At 40.4% G+C, this 16980-nt stretch overlaps 2 protein-coding genes across 12 annotated transcripts in view; one reads left to right on the forward strand and one right to left on the reverse strand.

The window, feature by feature from the left end:
• Positions 1 to 5889: 5889 nt before the first annotated feature.
• Positions 5890 to 12134, forward strand: myl1 (myosin, light chain 1, alkali; skeletal, fast). The gene is made up of 6 exons (XM_079563510.1): positions 5890 to 6139; positions 6751 to 6778; positions 8523 to 8666; positions 9535 to 9708; positions 9788 to 9865; positions 10288 to 12134. Exons 1-6 carry the CDS (start codon positions 6014 to 6016, stop codon positions 10314 to 10316), a joined length of 579 nt encoding a protein of 192 aa, XP_079419636.1. The 5' UTR covers positions 5890 to 6013; the 3' UTR covers positions 10317 to 12134.
• A 538-nt stretch (positions 12135 to 12672) lies between these two features.
• map2 (microtubule-associated protein 2) overlaps positions 12673 to 16980 on the reverse strand; it is a 62666-nt gene continuing 58358 nt past the window's right edge. For 8 of the 11 annotated variants that reach the window (XM_079563331.1, XM_079563336.1, XM_079563341.1 and 5 more), the window contains 3 exons: positions 15026 to 15107; positions 14379 to 14491; positions 12673 to 12974 (listed from right to left, as the gene is read on the reverse strand). In XM_079563331.1, coding sequence (XP_079419457.1) covers positions 12753 to 12974; positions 14379 to 14491; positions 15026 to 15107 — 417 coding nt within the window. In that variant the 3' untranslated portion in view covers positions 12673 to 12752. The remainder of the gene's footprint in view (positions 12975 to 14378; positions 14492 to 15025; positions 15108 to 16980) is intronic. The other 3 variants (XM_079563338.1, XM_079563340.1, XM_079563342.1) reach the window with 3 other exon arrangements.

A 16980-nucleotide genomic window follows, 5' to 3' on the forward strand; every position in this document is an offset into this window, starting at 1 on the left:
TTATTTGTAGCAGAACCCTATTTCAAGTGTTTGATGATACTTGAATAACTATGGAACTAGGCACAGTACACACTGAGGAGTTACTACAAGATGATATTTCATCTTAAAAAATCTATGGTTGTGAATCTATGGATTCACCCCTCCATCATTTGGTGCACATACAGAAACTGTATCTATGATGCATTCACAGAAATCAAATTTGACTCATCTGGATTATCGAGTAATATAGGCCTATGGGGGCTGCTTGGGAAGAGCTACAGGTGCACTTAATAAATAAAAGACATGAAAATAGTGTTCCATAACTGAATGAGGTCTATGAATCAATCAATCAATCAATCAATCAATCAATCAATCAATCAATCAATCAATCTATCAATCTATCAATCTATCAATCTATCTATCTATCTATCTATCTATCTATCTATCTATCTATCTATCTATCTATCTATCTATCTATCATCATCACTATAAGCAGATCTCTTATGCAGAGCAGCCAAATGTCTATTAAAGAGTACGATTATTCAGGCTATTTCTTAAAAAAAACACACACACAAACACATACACACACACACACACACACACACACACACACACACACCGACACAGAGCGAACAATGTATTCAAAATGTACAATCTTGGTGTAAAATGACTTACTTACTTTTGGTCATTGCTTTTCACATGAATAGCTTCCATAGATGATATCCAGTCCCACTCTGCACTCATCACAAGCTTTCTTTCTCATCGCATTTCATTAATCATGTTCGGTGCAAGTTTAGGAGAGGCTTCCCCAGCTCCTTGAAGACACTCAATCCGTATGACGTGCCTTTAAGTCAGAACAATGTCTGGCATTTCTTCTGTCAAAAGTTCATGTGAGGTCTTAGATGTTTGAATAAAGAAGATAATTATGTATGCCCCCAACACAAGCAGCCCGCAGCCTTCACATCCCAGCGTGTCCTGAGAGGAGACGGTTATAGCGTGTCCTGGAGCAAACCTGGAAGTGAGATTAACAAATGCCCTTGTGTCACCTCAAGGACAAGGCTGCAGGGTGGACTGGCACGGGCAACTCAAGGAACATGCCCATAAGCAAAAATAAATGATCAAAGCATTAGTACGTGTCTCCCAAAAAGTACGAAAAATCAAGTCAGTTTCAATCAAAACATTTCAGAGATGTTGTGGCCCACAGCATGTCTCCCTCTGTTCCAGTATCTCTACAAAGGCACATGCAAATGGGCTGGAATTATTGCAAAGCAGTCAAGCAGATGGCTTATAACAGGGCTTAGATGAAATACACTCAATTTTATTCTAAACTTTTGTTGTTTTGTCCGACAACTACAGATGCTTAATCGTTCTTACTTTGCCAGAGGCGATCATGATTTGCTATTCCTCATTGCACAGATTTTCAAAAGAGTGTTTTGTTCTTGTTGAAAAGACAACAGGTGCAAAGTTAGCAAAAAAAGGATGCAAACCACTTATAGAATAAAAAAATTGTTGGTACCAACAAAGCAGTAAGCAGCAGTCCAACGAAGTGAATAGATACAGTTCGGATTAAAAGCTAAAATGGTTACAGTATTTTACATCACGCATTATATTTTTATCAATAAAAATAAAATCTGTGTTGTCAGATTTGTGTGGCTGCTAAATCTTTCTTGGAACAATAATCAAGGCTCAAAAAAAAAAAAAAAAGAAAAGGCAAAGAATCCCTGTGTGACCCCTAACCTTTTAATAGAACTATTTCCTTTCCGGATTTTGCTGTCATGGATGACAAAGACACCCGCTGAGTGCAGCTTCACCCAGCACTGTGCCCTTTGCCATAATGTTGAGGAGACCCCCACACACTCTCTTACACACTTCTGAGAGCTTTGACCTCACCTCTCCACTATGGCTGCCTCTTGGGACCTGGCTACGATTACTAATGAGCAAAGGGTGGCATGTTTAGAAGATCGTTTGTCCTCACTAATGCAATGCCTTGAATATCTAACAGACAGAAGGCTCAAACATACTGTATATAGAAACTTCTTATCTTCGGCCACTTGGGCTAATGTTGGTACTGCTTACTTCTTTAAAAGCACACAGAATATCTGTGTTTTTGGTCATTTTGTATGAGCCTTATATTTGTGTCTAAATGCCTGCAAGATATAAGCATGATCTCCCTGTGGTGATAGTTGCATTCTTCTCCACTTGTTGATAAAGACCTTGATTGGCCTTTACCCCTTAATTTCCAGGCTGCCCTGCCATCACCTCTTCATAAAGGCAACATGGTAAATCCGTTTGTCTGTGTAGTGCCAGAGTAGAGACTGGCACAGGTGCAGGACTGTCGGTCGAAGGGGAGGGCAGTGGGAAGTGGAGCTCTGAGAAGGTGCTGGGAGCGCGGGTGAGCCCTGATGACAGCTGAGGGGTTAGGCTTTCTTTGGCTTGGCCTTGCTGAGATGGGGTCAGTGAAAGCAAGTGGTGGGCAGTAGGGCTTTGGGGGTTTGGGCTGGAGGAATGTGCGGTTCCTTCGTCACTGGCCCCTGGCGTAGTGGCTCGGTGGGGGCTGAGCTGCACCGCTGGCACAACAGACAGATATAGATGTGAATTAAGAAGACAGAATTTGCACTCTTGGCCTTGTCTAGGTTACAGGCAACAGCAGCTGAAGCTCCATTGATCTCCATCTCTCTGGGCTCTTCTCCCAGGAGACCCCCTCACTCACTCACTCACTCATGCACAACACAGGAGCACAGGTGCTGCTGCACCCACCAGCCTGGGACATGCTATGCCAATAAACACAGGCTTAATTAAACAATACTTCTGGCCCACATGCCCCATATGGATGCTGGATGTATATAGAATGTGTGCCCAACCCAAAATATATAAGCATTGGGTGAAAAGAGGTCTCTTTATATATATATATATATCTTTTCATTTTCTTTTCCACAGCAACTCCTTGCGAAAATACACCGTGTTCCAAATTATGATGCAAATTATATTTTTCTAAGATTTTCCAAATTATCAACTCAAATGACAGTCAGCATAATTTTCAAGCCTTTAACTGTTAGAGGATAATATGAATGTGATTGAAAAAACCTCCCAGTGATTACAGTATTTTATTCAAAAATAAATGCAACTCCTAGCTTCAATACATTGTATTGGTTGTAAACTGTAAATGGCCATTTGTTGAATTTGCTTATTTACTGATATCAAAAGCTATTTCAATCAAAAACATTTTAACAGGTCAAGTTACATTTTAACATAGGACCCTTATTTTGATCTTCCAAATTCTTAAATCCTTTAAAATTGTGAGTTTTTGAAGAGTTTCTGTTAGGATTTCTGTACAGGATGTCAGAATAGCAGAGCTATTCCGGAGCTGCTGTTTGGATGTGAACTGCCTCCTACCCTCATAGATCTTTTCCTTGATGCTCCAAAGGTTCTCAATAGGGTTGAGGTTAGGGGAGGATGGGGTCCACATCATGAGTTTCTCTCCTTTAATTCTTTTTGTACCATGGAAGAAAGTGGTCAGTCAGAAACTCCACATATTTTTCAGAGGTCATTTTCACACCTAATGGGGCCGACCAGCTCTATCCCCATGATTCTGGCCCAAAACATAACCCCGCCACCTCCTTACTGACATCACAGCCTTGTTGGGACATGGTGGCCATTCACCAACCATCCACTACTCCATCCATCTGACCATCCAGGGTTACACGGCACTCATCAGTGAACAAGACTGTTTGAAAATGAGTCTTCATGTATTTCTGAGCCCCTGCAGGCGTTTCTGCTCGTGAGCATTCAATTAATAGTTTAGAGGAGGCCGGATAGCAGGTTTATGCACAACTGCAGCCTCTGGAGGGTCCTACACCTTGATGTTCAGGAGACTCCACCAGCAGCTTCAAATACCTGCTAGCTGCTTTGTAGCAACTGCTCTCTGATGTATTTGTTTGGCAGAAACCATCCTCATTGTGCCTTTATCGGCACAAACCCATGTGTGCTCTGAATCAGCCACAAATCTCTCAACAGTACTATTTCACCCTTTTCATCAGCGGAGAGATCCTTTTTCTTTCCCTCATTGCCTGAAAATGGTGGTCTGCTTAATAATGGCGAACGTCCTTTTTCAGGAGTTTTTCCCTTAACTGGGCTTACCTGATAACTAATCATCACAGGCGTCTGAGATTGATGTCAGTGATTCAAAGAGCCCTGAGACACAAAACTATCCATGAGTTTCATTGAAATTTTTATTTTATTCTATTTTATTTTTTTTTACCTTTATGACACTGAAACACAATTTGCATAATTTGGAATACAGTGTACAGTACAATGTAGAGCCAAGTCACCTAGGACAGTAAAAGAAAAATATACATCTCAATTATTTACACTGCAGTTTCCTGACTTTAAGCTCTCAGGGAACATCTTGAATGTATGTGATGTTGTCAAGTACCTCGGTCACATCATACCTGACCGTAACAGATGACGAGGACATGTACCGTCAGTGACGGACGTTGTATGCTCAAGCGAACATTCTGTCTCGGAAATTCTCCTTCTGCTCTGTACAGGTGAAATTGGCTCTGTTTCGAGTCTACTGCTCACCTCTGAACACCGCACATCTGTGGATGAATTATAAAAAGTCGAGTTTCCAGAAACTGACAGTTGCATACAATAATGCATTGAGGATTTTATTAAGCCCCGATGGACAAGTGCCAGTGAACTCTTTGTGTCAAATTGAGTGAACACTTTGCGAGCTGTCTTGATAAACCTGATGTTTAAGTTTATATGTCGCCTGAATGATTCAAAGAATATTGTGATTGTTTTGTTGTCCAGTGTTGTGTCACACGTCGCAGCTGTGGAAACACTGGTATGACTGCCTCTTAAAAGTTTAGAGGTTTTTATTGTATGTTTTTTTGTCTGTGTTGATCTGGACCACGAGTCTGTAATAAAGTTATCTATCTATCTATCTATCTATCTATCTATCTATCTATCTATCTATCTATCTATCTATCTATCTATCTATCTATCTATCTATCTATCTATCTATCTATCTATCTATCTATCTATCTATCTATCTATCTATCTATCTATCTATCTATCTATCTATCTATCTATTTGGGGCATCTTTGGTTGAAACCCACAGATACCCTTCTTCTTGCCCAGGTTCTCCACCTTGCATAATTAACAAAATTTACACAAGCAAGGTCATCAACCATATCTCTTTGTATTTTATGTCAATGTTCTAAATATTGAATATGGTATTGCATGACCATGTTTTACTATATAAAAACAGGACATTATGGGCAGCGTGTCCGAGTAAACAGTGATGTTATGAAATGTGTGACTGCGGCAGTGAAAACAAACTTGAGTACAACTTGATGCACTGACCATAGCTTGAATTACCAACGCATCTAACCACGTGATTACCTCCTCCTGAGAAGACATGATTTCCAGAGTCTTATTTCTGCATCCACTTGACCCGACCTGAAGCGAAAACATGTCGTCCAGTCACTGTATGCTATACTTTAAAAATGCAGATGGTAGTTGTCACGTAGGCTACCCATTCATAACGGCTGCTGCCAGTAAATGGCTTTTAACAAATCGATTTTATGATACCTTCTACTACAATCATCTGTTATGTGCACTACAATGATATGGAGATGGTGGCTGTGCGTAACCATGCGCAAAAGCCCAAATCTGTTCATGTGAGCCGGATATGCCTCGGCCTCAGACAACCTTTCGCACCCTTTCCATGTTTTCGTTGGTCATTACTGATATCTGACATAAATAAGCCCTTTCTGGCCCGCAGCCCCATACTCCATGTTTGGAGGGAACCCCCCAAGTGCACACCCCCTCAAGGGGCCTCACCCAATCCTCACACAGAGACATTGCCGACGGGGGTCAAGAGGAAAAATAGCTTCATATATATACGCCCAGGAGGGCAGTTCGTGCTCCGAGTCCCCTCCACTCTGTTCTTCACACTCCTTGTGTTGTCACCCGAACCGGGAATTGTCTACTCTGTTTGGACAAAACTTAGTTCGACTTTTTAACCAGAATGGCACCCAAGAAGGACCCTAAGGCGGCGGCTCCCGCCAAGAAGGCTGAACCTGCCCCAGCTCCCGCTCCGGCCCCTGAGCCCGTCCCTGTGGCCGCACCAGCCGTCGACCTGTCCGCAGTCAAGGTGAGTTAAAGCGCTCAAAGATGGCTGATGTGAGACAATTATACACAGAGATCTACGATGTCTCCAGTGCTGCGCTTATGTCAGCGGCTATTTCTTTAGGCTCTGGTTGAAACTCAAAATATGCCATACATTATTAGCGACATTGGCCTCTAAAGGCCTACTTTTCTGTCTAGTTTTTGTCCACTACTAGATGTGGTTGCATTGTTTTTCGAGAGAAAATAATCACACAATCAAGTCATGTAACATGAATGAGACGTTGAGCTGCAGAGATGAGTAGAACCATGGATAGCTCTGCGCCGTAGGCTAGGCCCCCGTTCTCTGGATTGGGCCATTGCACTGACTAATGCGTGATGCCACAGCATCCGTGCGCCAAATGTGGCTATGTTAATGTAGCTAAACATGGAGCTGTGCAGATCAGATGACACCAGTAAAGCTAATTTTGTCAAAGAGATGAGTTTAAGCCTAGTTTAAACCTCATTAATTATGCCAGATTAGTGCCAAGGCTGCAGAAAAACGAGAAGCTGACAATATGTGATGGCATGCTGAACTAATAAGCTTTACGTTTTAATCAGAGATTCAATAAAACTAACTTGTTGTATATTGGCTCTTAGGTGGAATTCAGCGCAGACCAGATTGAGGGTAAGACTTTTTTCTATTTTAGCTGAATTGTTCATTGTCCAATTATAGCCTACAACTGTACAAACAGCTGTGTAAATACATTAACCTAATGATAGTCTTCATCCAAGTAAAACAAAATATTAAATTATAAACAAAAACACCTACTTAAACGCCACTGACCAATCTTACTTATGGCTGGAACTAAGCCATTATAACGCTTTTTTGGGCCAAACGAAGTGTATCACTGGATCAATGGTATCTGATCTGAAATACCGCCTACATCTGCCAGAAAAAGTTTAGCAGCTCATTTGGTGGTGCTTTAGATATAGAGAGGAGTCCATGGAGAGTAAAATTTGAGATATTGAGATAAAAGTGATCTCTCAACAGCTTGAGCAATGAGGTTGTTTTAATGCCACAGTCAGCGCTTCCCCCTTTTGCTCAGCTGCTCACTCACGTAGAGCTTTGCCTTTAAAAGGAGGGGGCTCATATTCTGAGCTATGTTTGTCAATTCCAAGGTGGTCTTTTAAAAGAGCCAATAGCCACACACAGCAGGCAGAGAGAGAAGGTGACAGCTGAGATTGAAATAGTACGAGAGCTGGCTCCACTCAGGAGGTCCTGTGCATTCAGCCCTGTAGTGGAGTGTAATGCGTCTCACCTTTAGGTACACACCAACGCACTGTCCCCACCTGCTGACGGCGTCACTCAACATGGCACCCTGATTTTCACCCAACACCTTCAGAACAAATGGTACTTATTGTTACGATTGCAAACTAAAAATATTAAATAAAGTTTTGTAATTGGTAGATGCAGTGCAAAAAATTACTAAGACCTTTCTTTTTTATCTTCATCACGGCAAAAAATAAATCTTTATGTAGTGAGGCTTTACCCCACAAGACTGGACTGGAACAAATGTATGCCCTTAAACAATCACTGTTCTTCTCAAACGTGTCCCTCCAACACCAGAAAGCACCTTCAGATCTACGATTCACAAAAATATACCAGATTTAAAATAAGACAAAACCAGGACTTAAGCGTTTCTAGATGAGGACTAGTCCAAAAGTAATACTAATGCATTAGTCTTATATAGTGGACGCTCAAAGTCGCTATATTCACCCAGGCATCCTGGTGTTGCCAAGTACCGACCAGGCCCTTCCCTGCTTAGTTTCCGAGGTCTGACGGGATCGCCCATAGCAAAGGCGGACAAAGTGGACATAATGGTGATTAAAATTGACAAATTAAATTGAGTCTGGAACTGCAGAGTGCCTAAAGTATCACCAGAGGCATCCTATATATCAGTGGTTCTCAACCTTTTGGAGCCGTGACCCCCATTGTAACAGTTAAAGGGGTTTGTGACCCCCCTGCCCGGGTCACACCGTGAGAAATCGGAACATTAGCCTACATAATTCTTAAAAAAACAAATGGCTAAAATAAAATTCATCAAATTACGAACATATAATGGCCCTCTGGTAAAATAGCACACACATGCGACAATAAAATTATGATATACGCTAAAAAAGGCATGTGTATTTTATCTACATGATCTGGCAACCCCCTTGGGGGTCCTGACCCCCAGGTTGAGAACCAGTGCTATATATCACCAGTGATACCCATACCAGTTTCCAGCAATCAGCAATAACAATTATTTGCATTGCTAGCAATTGTGAGCAAATTTTGCATGCCACTATATTACTGAGACACAATATGAATATGAGCAAAATATACCTTAAAGTTTTATCTGTGAGTTAATAAATATCTCTTTTCCCAGACTACAGGGAGGCCTTCGGTCTTTTCGACAGGGTGGGTGACAACAAGATAGCTTACAACCAGATTGCTGACATCATGCGTGCTCTCGGACAGAACCCCACCAACAAGGAAGTCAGCAAACTGCTTGGATCCCCCTCAGCTGATGGTATGTGTAGTGTATGGAATGTAGGATTGTGTATAATGGAAAAGTGTGACGCCAGTGCACATGACTATTGGACAATACAAAGTAGATTTTTGTTTATGAATAATACCAATAACAGGCAGAAAGACATACTTGTGATTACATAAGCAGTTTAGGCCTGTTTTATTGTTGTATCGTTCCAAAGTAAAACCAAGAAAAAGTAAATCAATTTTTTATATACAGTATTGTATATATAAACTTGAAGCATAGTAGAAGTTTCCAGCTACTTTCCACTTCCTCAGAGGAAGTATTAAGACTAAAGAAATTAGAGTTAGTTGACTGATATATTGATATTTGGGTATTTTACAATAAGGCTGATATCGCTGGAACCAAAAATGGTAGAGACTAGGAAAAAGCACAACTCCACAACTCCTTGTAAACGCCTCTAAGGAAGCTGAGAAAAGTCACGGTGAATATCGGTCACAGGTTTGTGCACCTCAGATTGTATTTTAGATATTTTATGTTGCAGACGTTTGCATGTAATTTTGGAACCATGAGAGAGAATTTTTGTCTTTCAAACAAGCTTGCTGAAGTATCTACTACACATGAATATACAGCGCTCCCTGCTGCCACAGTTCAACACATTTTACAGTTTATGAGCATCGTACACACAAAAATACTGGCCAAAAATATCAGCATCAGCCAATTAAAAAATCCCCCAAAAATCGTCATAGGCCTTAGAAAACCCTATATGGGTCGACCTCTAAAAGAGATGGCTTTCTTTATAGCTCACTAGTCTAGACTGGGCAATCAGAAAATATTTCTTGTCAAGCACTTTCGGTGTCCTGTTAAAAATGGGTCAATTCAAATGCAACCTTCCTTTGTATTTAAGACATGGCCAACAAGAGAGTAGAGTTCGAGGCTTTCCTCCCCATGCTCCAGTCCATCATCAACAGCCCGAACAAGGCTGGCTTTGAGGACTATGTTGAGGGTCTGCGCGTCTTCGACAAGGAGGGCAACGGCACAGTCATGGGCGCTGAGCTGCGTATTGTGCTGGGTACACTGGGTGAGTTCAACAACAACCTGCTAATGTCTGTCGCTGCAATGCTGTGTGTGTTCTTAATGAATTATGTCGCCCCCTACAGGAGAGAAGATGACTGAAGCTGAGATTGATGCTCTCATGGCAGGACAGGAGGATGAGAACGGCTGCATCAACTATGAAGGTCAGCTCAATATTACTGAAGCTAATTTAATCAAGTTAAAGTGTGGGTATCTGAACAAAGTAAAAGCAACTTAACGTTGTCAGTAAAAGTTTTTTTTTTTTAAGTTGTTTTTTTTAATGCAGTACTTAATGTATTTCAGTGAGTACGAATTCAGGCTAAAGAACAATGACCTTTGAATTCAAATATGCAAAGTTTCATGATAGTAGTATTATTCAAACCCAAGTACTTGAAGGTGTGCTCATATAGGCTACAGACACTTCGATAATGTACTTTGAACCCTTGCTTAAAAATAGTCACATTACTGATGTTCAACAAACCTAAGGATCTTGCAAAAAGTAGTTATAAATCATTATATATATAGCGTGACACTTTCTTTCTTCCGTCCCCTAACCCTTGTCACTCACTGTCTTTTCTGCCTGCAGCCTTTGTGAAGCACATCATGTCTGTGTAAGGACCTGCCACTTCGCTGGTGAGCATCGTATACATGCAGACCCCATGGTGTCACGACATCCACTCCCTGTTTCCAGCACCACCTAGAGGAAACACGGAACAATGGACTATGAGATGTCACTGAACATGTCATGAACCCTTTTTATTGTTCTACATTTTATTGTCCAACTGGTGCTTTATCCTCCAACTCCTCCTTGAAGTTATTCCTGGAAACATCCTGATTTTCCAAGAGTTGCATCCTTGATCTTTTTTTTTTTATCCATCTTCCAACTCGAGCCCCGTCTTGTCACGTTGGGGCCGTGTGTCGCCACAGGTTTTTACAGTGTTTAAGAGATGGAATTGTACTGTCTTGGCTGAAGTGACTGGTTTGGCCCAGGACTGGCCATCAAAGTTAATCCTTTTCAGAACCCGTCCCTAAGTCTTAAGTTATTGTACTCCCTCTGTTATTTCACAATAAACTTTTCCAAACTCCCATTATTTAAAATTCTCCTTCCTTATTTGCCCACGTGCTTTCAATGGCTAGAAATGTCCACTGAGTCAGTTTTCACCTTTTTATTGTCAGTAATTATTGTCATTTATGTCATATCAACAAGAGAAAAACTGCGTACATCTACTTGACCTTTTAAATACATTTACAGTTGCCGTAGGTTGGAGCAGGAAGTGGGCAAAGCACATGGAGATGGTCAGATGCAGAAATTACACAGAAGCAAACAGAAGAGTTGCAGATGAAGGCAGCTATTAGGCAGGATATATCACAAATGCTGAAGGACCTCAGTGATTCTCAAACTTTGAACGAGGAGTGCCATCTCAGAATAAACGGATTTTAAAGTCTTTTTTTTCTCTAGGCTATTTCCTAAACATCAGTATTAAACCAGCACTGTTCGACGAAGCAAGGCTAAACAAGGACTATCCTAAATCAGTACTAGAGGAACCTTCAAATGCATGCTCCTCTGCTGTAAAACAAAAACCTAAAAGCAGTCACTAATGGCATCCGCAACACAGTTTGAGAACCACTGTTGTAGGTAAAGAAAACAAAATCTAGATCACTCAAACACTTTTTCCTAACAGATGTAGCAAGAGTTCTGTGTGGTTTGTAAATATTATTTTTTTCCACTGTCCTGACCTACATATTGCAACAGAACATCCAGATACATTAGCGTCTGTCTTTGAACATAAAATATGTACCACACACGCACACATACACACACACACACACACACACACACGGACATTGTTCAAATAGCTGCGCCTTCTCGAGTTGCAGCCTTCCCTTTAAACAATAGTCAGTCCTGATAGGAACAATTTTAGGAGGGAAACGAACGCCTAAAACTACACATTAAAAGGTCCGTTCTTCTATGCCATAACTTCTCTCGAGACGGGCGTCTAGATTAGTGGCTCTCAAACATTTTACTCCAAATTCTTGCCCTCAGAGTAGCCAAAATACAAAGTAGAGGAAACTTCTGCCCAAAAAGTCTGCTCAGAGTTTTAAAATGGACCTAAACTAGGACAAAACCCCAAACAATTGATTAAGCCAACAACAAAATCATTTTTTTTAGCTATTATAGACAGGTAATTAAATATATTTACTTTTTCCATCTTCACAAAATCCATACACCTAGCATACGACGTGTTTGAGAACCACTTAATTTCTGTAGAACTTTGGAAAAAAAATCATTGTCTTTACCAGGACTGCATTCAACACCAGCTTTCTGCCACCGAGCGTTACACTGTAAACAACTAATAACTACAAAACATGAAGTTGTATCATTGTTACTTAATACGTGAGGAAATAACTTACTAAAGTCCTTTTTTTTTTTTTTTAAATACAAAATAGCCTCTTTTTAATATTAGAATTAACACATGCGGTCTTATCATAACCTAGTGCTTGCAGTAGTTACGCAATTTTACAGGTCTTACGGTATAGCCATATTGTGACTTGCTTTTGGAATATTTTCAAAGACATGTAGATGGAAAGGTGCTTTAACCGTCTGTATATATTAGTTATATTTGATAGGAGATGACTTGAATGGGTTGCAGCAAGGATGCTTGGTTTGTTAACGGGGGGATTTGGACTCCATGCACATTTACTGAGCAAGAACGATACGTGCTGCGTGGAGTACGGGCCACTTTACTTTCTACTTGAAGAAAAAATAAAGACGTGGCTTCTTTAAAACACGTAGCAGAACCAAGCAAATATCTGGTAATATCTCGCACGAATCAAAACTTTATTACACCATTGTCCCAAAAGAGAGACGATTAAATTAGAAAGAGCACATATCCAGGTTCAAAATAGACAAATAAGTAAGCTCCTAATTCAAGTCTCTACTTTTGAATTTTGTGGGTGTTGACGTTTAGAGGCTGTGGTTTCGGATAAAGGTGTAGTGGTGGCCTGACGGTGGCAGGAGAGGCCAGAAAAGTCTGGTTCCTGGCGGGACGTTCACAAGCCCTGTTTGGCCAGAGCTTCAGTGACGTCCTTTGCCAGTGTGGAGAGCTGAGGGGACTCGGTGAAGTTGAGGCTGCCCGAGGAGGACAGGTGGCTTTCCCGGAGGCGGCTGGGTGACATGGATCCGGAGCGGCGAGGAGACTGCACCACAATGTCTGCCCCGTGGTCCACTCGCGCCTTGGCCCCATCCCGGAACATCAATCTGTGGCTTTCTATCTGCCACAAGAGACACGTTATATAGTAGGAGACTATTCACAAAGGCATTGCATTATTGAATTAATGAGTAACTAGGGAATAAACACGATCTGTAAACAGTGGTTCTCAACAGATACAGCTCAGGGACCCACCTTCAACCTCATCGCCGCAAGTCCTAAAACTGGGGTTTGATGACAGCTTTTTGCTAACTGTGACGAGTGCTTTTCGAGTGTTACTTGTCAATTAGGGATTTACAAGCCAGGTTCAATTAGATCCAAATGGTCATAGTAAAAGTTACTAACAGTACTATACAGAAATCGACCAGCATTTGGCTAGTCTGTAGTGTTAATCCCTGCACACAACCCAAATGAAATGCTACTTAGATTCTTAAAACAACATTGTGCAGCTTGACACAGTAATGGTTTGAAATGTAAAAACACCAGTGGCATCGAAGGATGGGTTAAATGCAGAGGACAAATTTCCCTACGGGGACAATAAAGTATACAAACACACTATCACAGTGTTCAGTTGATTCATCCTTTAAAAATCAGGCTAACACCAAGAAATTATCAAAACAATTCATTATTTATCATTTTATTTTTGGCAATTGTCTTTGACTGCTAGTTCTGCAATTCATACTGTACGTATCTGGATCCTGACCATTAAATTTATCAAAAGAAATCAAATCAATTGCAATAATTACACCCAAAATTTTCTTCTCTGACGTACTGTTTATTTCCTCTAAATTTGAGCCTTCTGTTCAAATCATTTTGTGACAAAATAAATCTATATAAATCCTAAATGGGTACTTAAATCATTCTGCTCTCATGTTGTTCAGATATGGCTCTTGGAAAGAGCGTGTGTGAACATATACCAATTAATCACTGATCTAAATAAACAATTTTAGAGGAAATATTCAATTTGTTATGCATCTCATTGGAATGTGTTAATGTTTTTATGAAGGTAGTTATGAATGGAAAAGAGATTGACTGGAATGCAAAAATATCACTAATGCAGGAATAAGTGGAATTTCTAAAAATGATTCACAAGGTTTGCTTGAACTTTTCAATTTTATGGGAAAACGATGGTGGTGTATACTGTACCTTAGTCAGCAGCTAAAGGAACGCAAAAAGTTTGTGGAAGATTGACTATTTTAGAGGTTCACTACTTCTAGGTATCTTTAATTGTGATGCTAATTCTCACACTTATCACGATGACCTCTACTACTGCTCACTTTAAAATCATTAAGGATTATGCTATAATGCTACAAAAACAACAAAAACTGAACCACAAAATAAAGGACGTGGAATATAATTTCAATAGACATACTGTGTTAATTTAGTCAGAACTTAACCACTCATTACAATCTGTCCAAAACTTTATGATTTCCTTTAAATGGCGAATGAGCCTGGGGCAGATACTCACCAGCACCTGGCCTCCCCCTGGAGTGTGATGGGCATTGTCCAGGGAACCCACCTTGGCTTGGGCCTTGTCTTTGAAGTCCAACCGCACGCTCTCAATGCGCACATTACCGCCCCCTAATGAGCAGAACAGGAAATGCAACACAGGCTGTACAATTTGACTTACGCAATTTTCCTTATTCACAAAGTAACTGAACAAAGATGTTGATATAGCCACTAGATGGAGCTGTGAACTATTGGTGGGAAACAGGGAGATTAAGCTTCTATCAATAGAAAAGGCACATTAATGTCTTTTAATGCCATTTAATGCCTAAATACTAGTGATGTGACGTTCATGACCGACGACAGAACCTCAATTGTGAAAAGAAACGGATCTCTTTTTTGTTAACAAGAATCAGCCCATCAATGGAGCAGGCAACACAAGTGAAAGCTTCTTGCACTAAAGTCAAAGCTATAAACACAAAAAATGACAAGAGAATTGCAGCCTCCATTATTAGTTTAGTTTATTAGTAGCACACAAGTGTAAATATCACTCCCACGGTGGGTTAAAGCCACAATATTGGCATAATTCAATGAATGACTTTTACTGCTTTGTAATGCCCTGCTGAAACCTTGTTTTGAACACAATGGACCACAGCACATGTTAGTTACCTGGCCGATGATGGATGTTGTCTAAAGAGCCGCACTTGGAGGTGACATGGCTCAGGTCGATCTTCTTGTTCTGGATCTGGATCTGCAAACACAGAAGTGAAGAAAAAAACATACGTGAGGGATGAATCACCACCGTTGCACCCCTTGTGTCACATGGAGGAAAAATGCTAGAAATCAAATGCACTGTAGTCTGAGTGAGTACTAAAGGAGGGTAAAAAGAAACAAAATTTAAAAAAATCTATGAAAAGAAACACAATGCCCCCCCCCCATCGTTTAAAAACGGATGGAGCCCACCTCCATTATCACCGACTGTAATTTTGTGCAGTATTTTCCCCAGTATTCTACACACTTGGAGAACTGACATGAACAAAGAGGCCATCTAGTTTAATACATAGTGGCTTCTTGTTTCAAATGTCAAACAACAAAATGCCTGATTTCTTTCAGGCTTGTGTTGGAGCGTGGGAGGACATTAAACTACATTTACTCAATATGGTCCTAAAAGCCATTAACCTGTGTCTTTACAGCCGAACAAAGTCATTTATGTGTGTTTTCACTATGATTACACTTTGTAGATGAAAGTAGGGTTTAAATGAACAAATGCAAACTCTGATCAACAATTAGATTTACCTTCTTCTGCTTATTTATTTTGCTTCCAAGTAGCCAATACCAGTGTTTGTCATACTATGGAGCAGGAATATCAGGGAGGCATTTGGGCTCCTCTGAGTTTGAAAAACAAAAACAAAAAAAAACACTTTTCTGAATTTTACAACTTAAAATGAGATGTTTTGACTTATTTTACAAGTACAATTTCTGTAATTACTGGACCAGCCCAAAGGAAACAATGATGACTGTGATCTTTGTGCCTAAAGGTGAGTTTCAAAACAAATAACTTTCATAATGTACTGCAATACTGACCCTCATTTGGCTTCTGTTGCCATGCTCTGACAGCATCTGCAAACCCTCCATAATAGTCCCTACCCTCGATCAGCAATTACGACTTCAAATTCTAGTGCATCATGAACACAACCTGTAGATTTTAAGAGCCGTATGACCTGCTTTTACATTTTGCACAGTTCTCCATGCCATTCCAGTCATTTCCTCTGTATCTCGTATGAGGGCGGGATCTTGTCATGTTTTCTTCCACAGGCTGCGGTTGGTTTCCATTGGAAACCTCTTGTCTCTAAATTGCAAATGGTGCACAAGCCCACGAGAATTCACTAATGTGCATTCATGAGAAATGTTCTAATTGCTTTATTATCCTCGAGCCAGCGCAACTTCATTCTGATTTGAACACATTGCGCTAATCATTTTATGCCTCAGACAGCTATAATGGAAATCATTCATCTCGGAGTTAAAATATTATGAAGCTCGTGTTAGGTATTAGCAACAGCAATAACTGACAGATGCTGACAGTTCATGTAATTAGTCTTGACTTTTGTTGCTTGGTGTAGTAGCTTAAAAAAGACTTGTCAAATGGGTTCAAGCAACTTCCCCTGAGGACTATATGTCCACTTCGGATAATAAAATATCCCTGTGTGTCTCCTGCTTCGCCTGCATTTAGACGTCTACAAACCTGTTCTGAAATCCAGATTTCTTGTATTAGTTAAGTAGATGCTCTTTTCAAGTGGACATACAGTTGTGCTCAAAAGTTTACATACCCTGCCAGAATTTTTGACAATTTTTTGGCCATTTTTCAAAGAACATCAAAGATAAAACCTTTTTCTTTTTACACTCATAGTTAGTGGTTGTGCGGAGCCATTTGTGGTGAAACAACTGGGTTTGCTCTTTTTAAATCATAATGAAAAAGAAAGAACCAAAAAGTGTACACTCCCCAGTTCTGTGTACTGCCCCATTTAGCATCAATGACAGCTCTTTAGTGGTAGTTGTGGAGAAGGTTTTGTATAATATAATATATAATCTAATGGTAAGGGGGGCATTTTTGGTACTTTCTTTTT

The sequence above is a fragment of the Gobius niger genome (assembly GCF_951799975.1).
Source record: "Gobius niger genome assembly, chromosome: 9".
In the NCBI taxonomy this organism is placed as follows: Eukaryota; Metazoa; Chordata; class Actinopteri; order Gobiiformes; family Gobiidae; genus Gobius; species Gobius niger.

Excerpts from the sequence above, each read along its gene's own strand:
- myl1 (XM_079563510.1), top strand. The coding sequence starts at position 6,014 with ATGGCACCCAAGAAGGACCCTAAGGCGGCGGCTCCCGCCAAGAAGGCT. Across the intron at positions 8,667-9,534 it reads TGGATCCCCCTCAGCTGATG|ACATGGCCAACAAGAGAGTA; the intron begins GTATGTGTAGTG and ends TTTGTATTTAAG. Across the intron at positions 9,709-9,787 it reads TATTGTGCTGGGTACACTGG|GAGAGAAGATGACTGAAGCT; the intron begins GTGAGTTCAACA and ends CGCCCCCTACAG.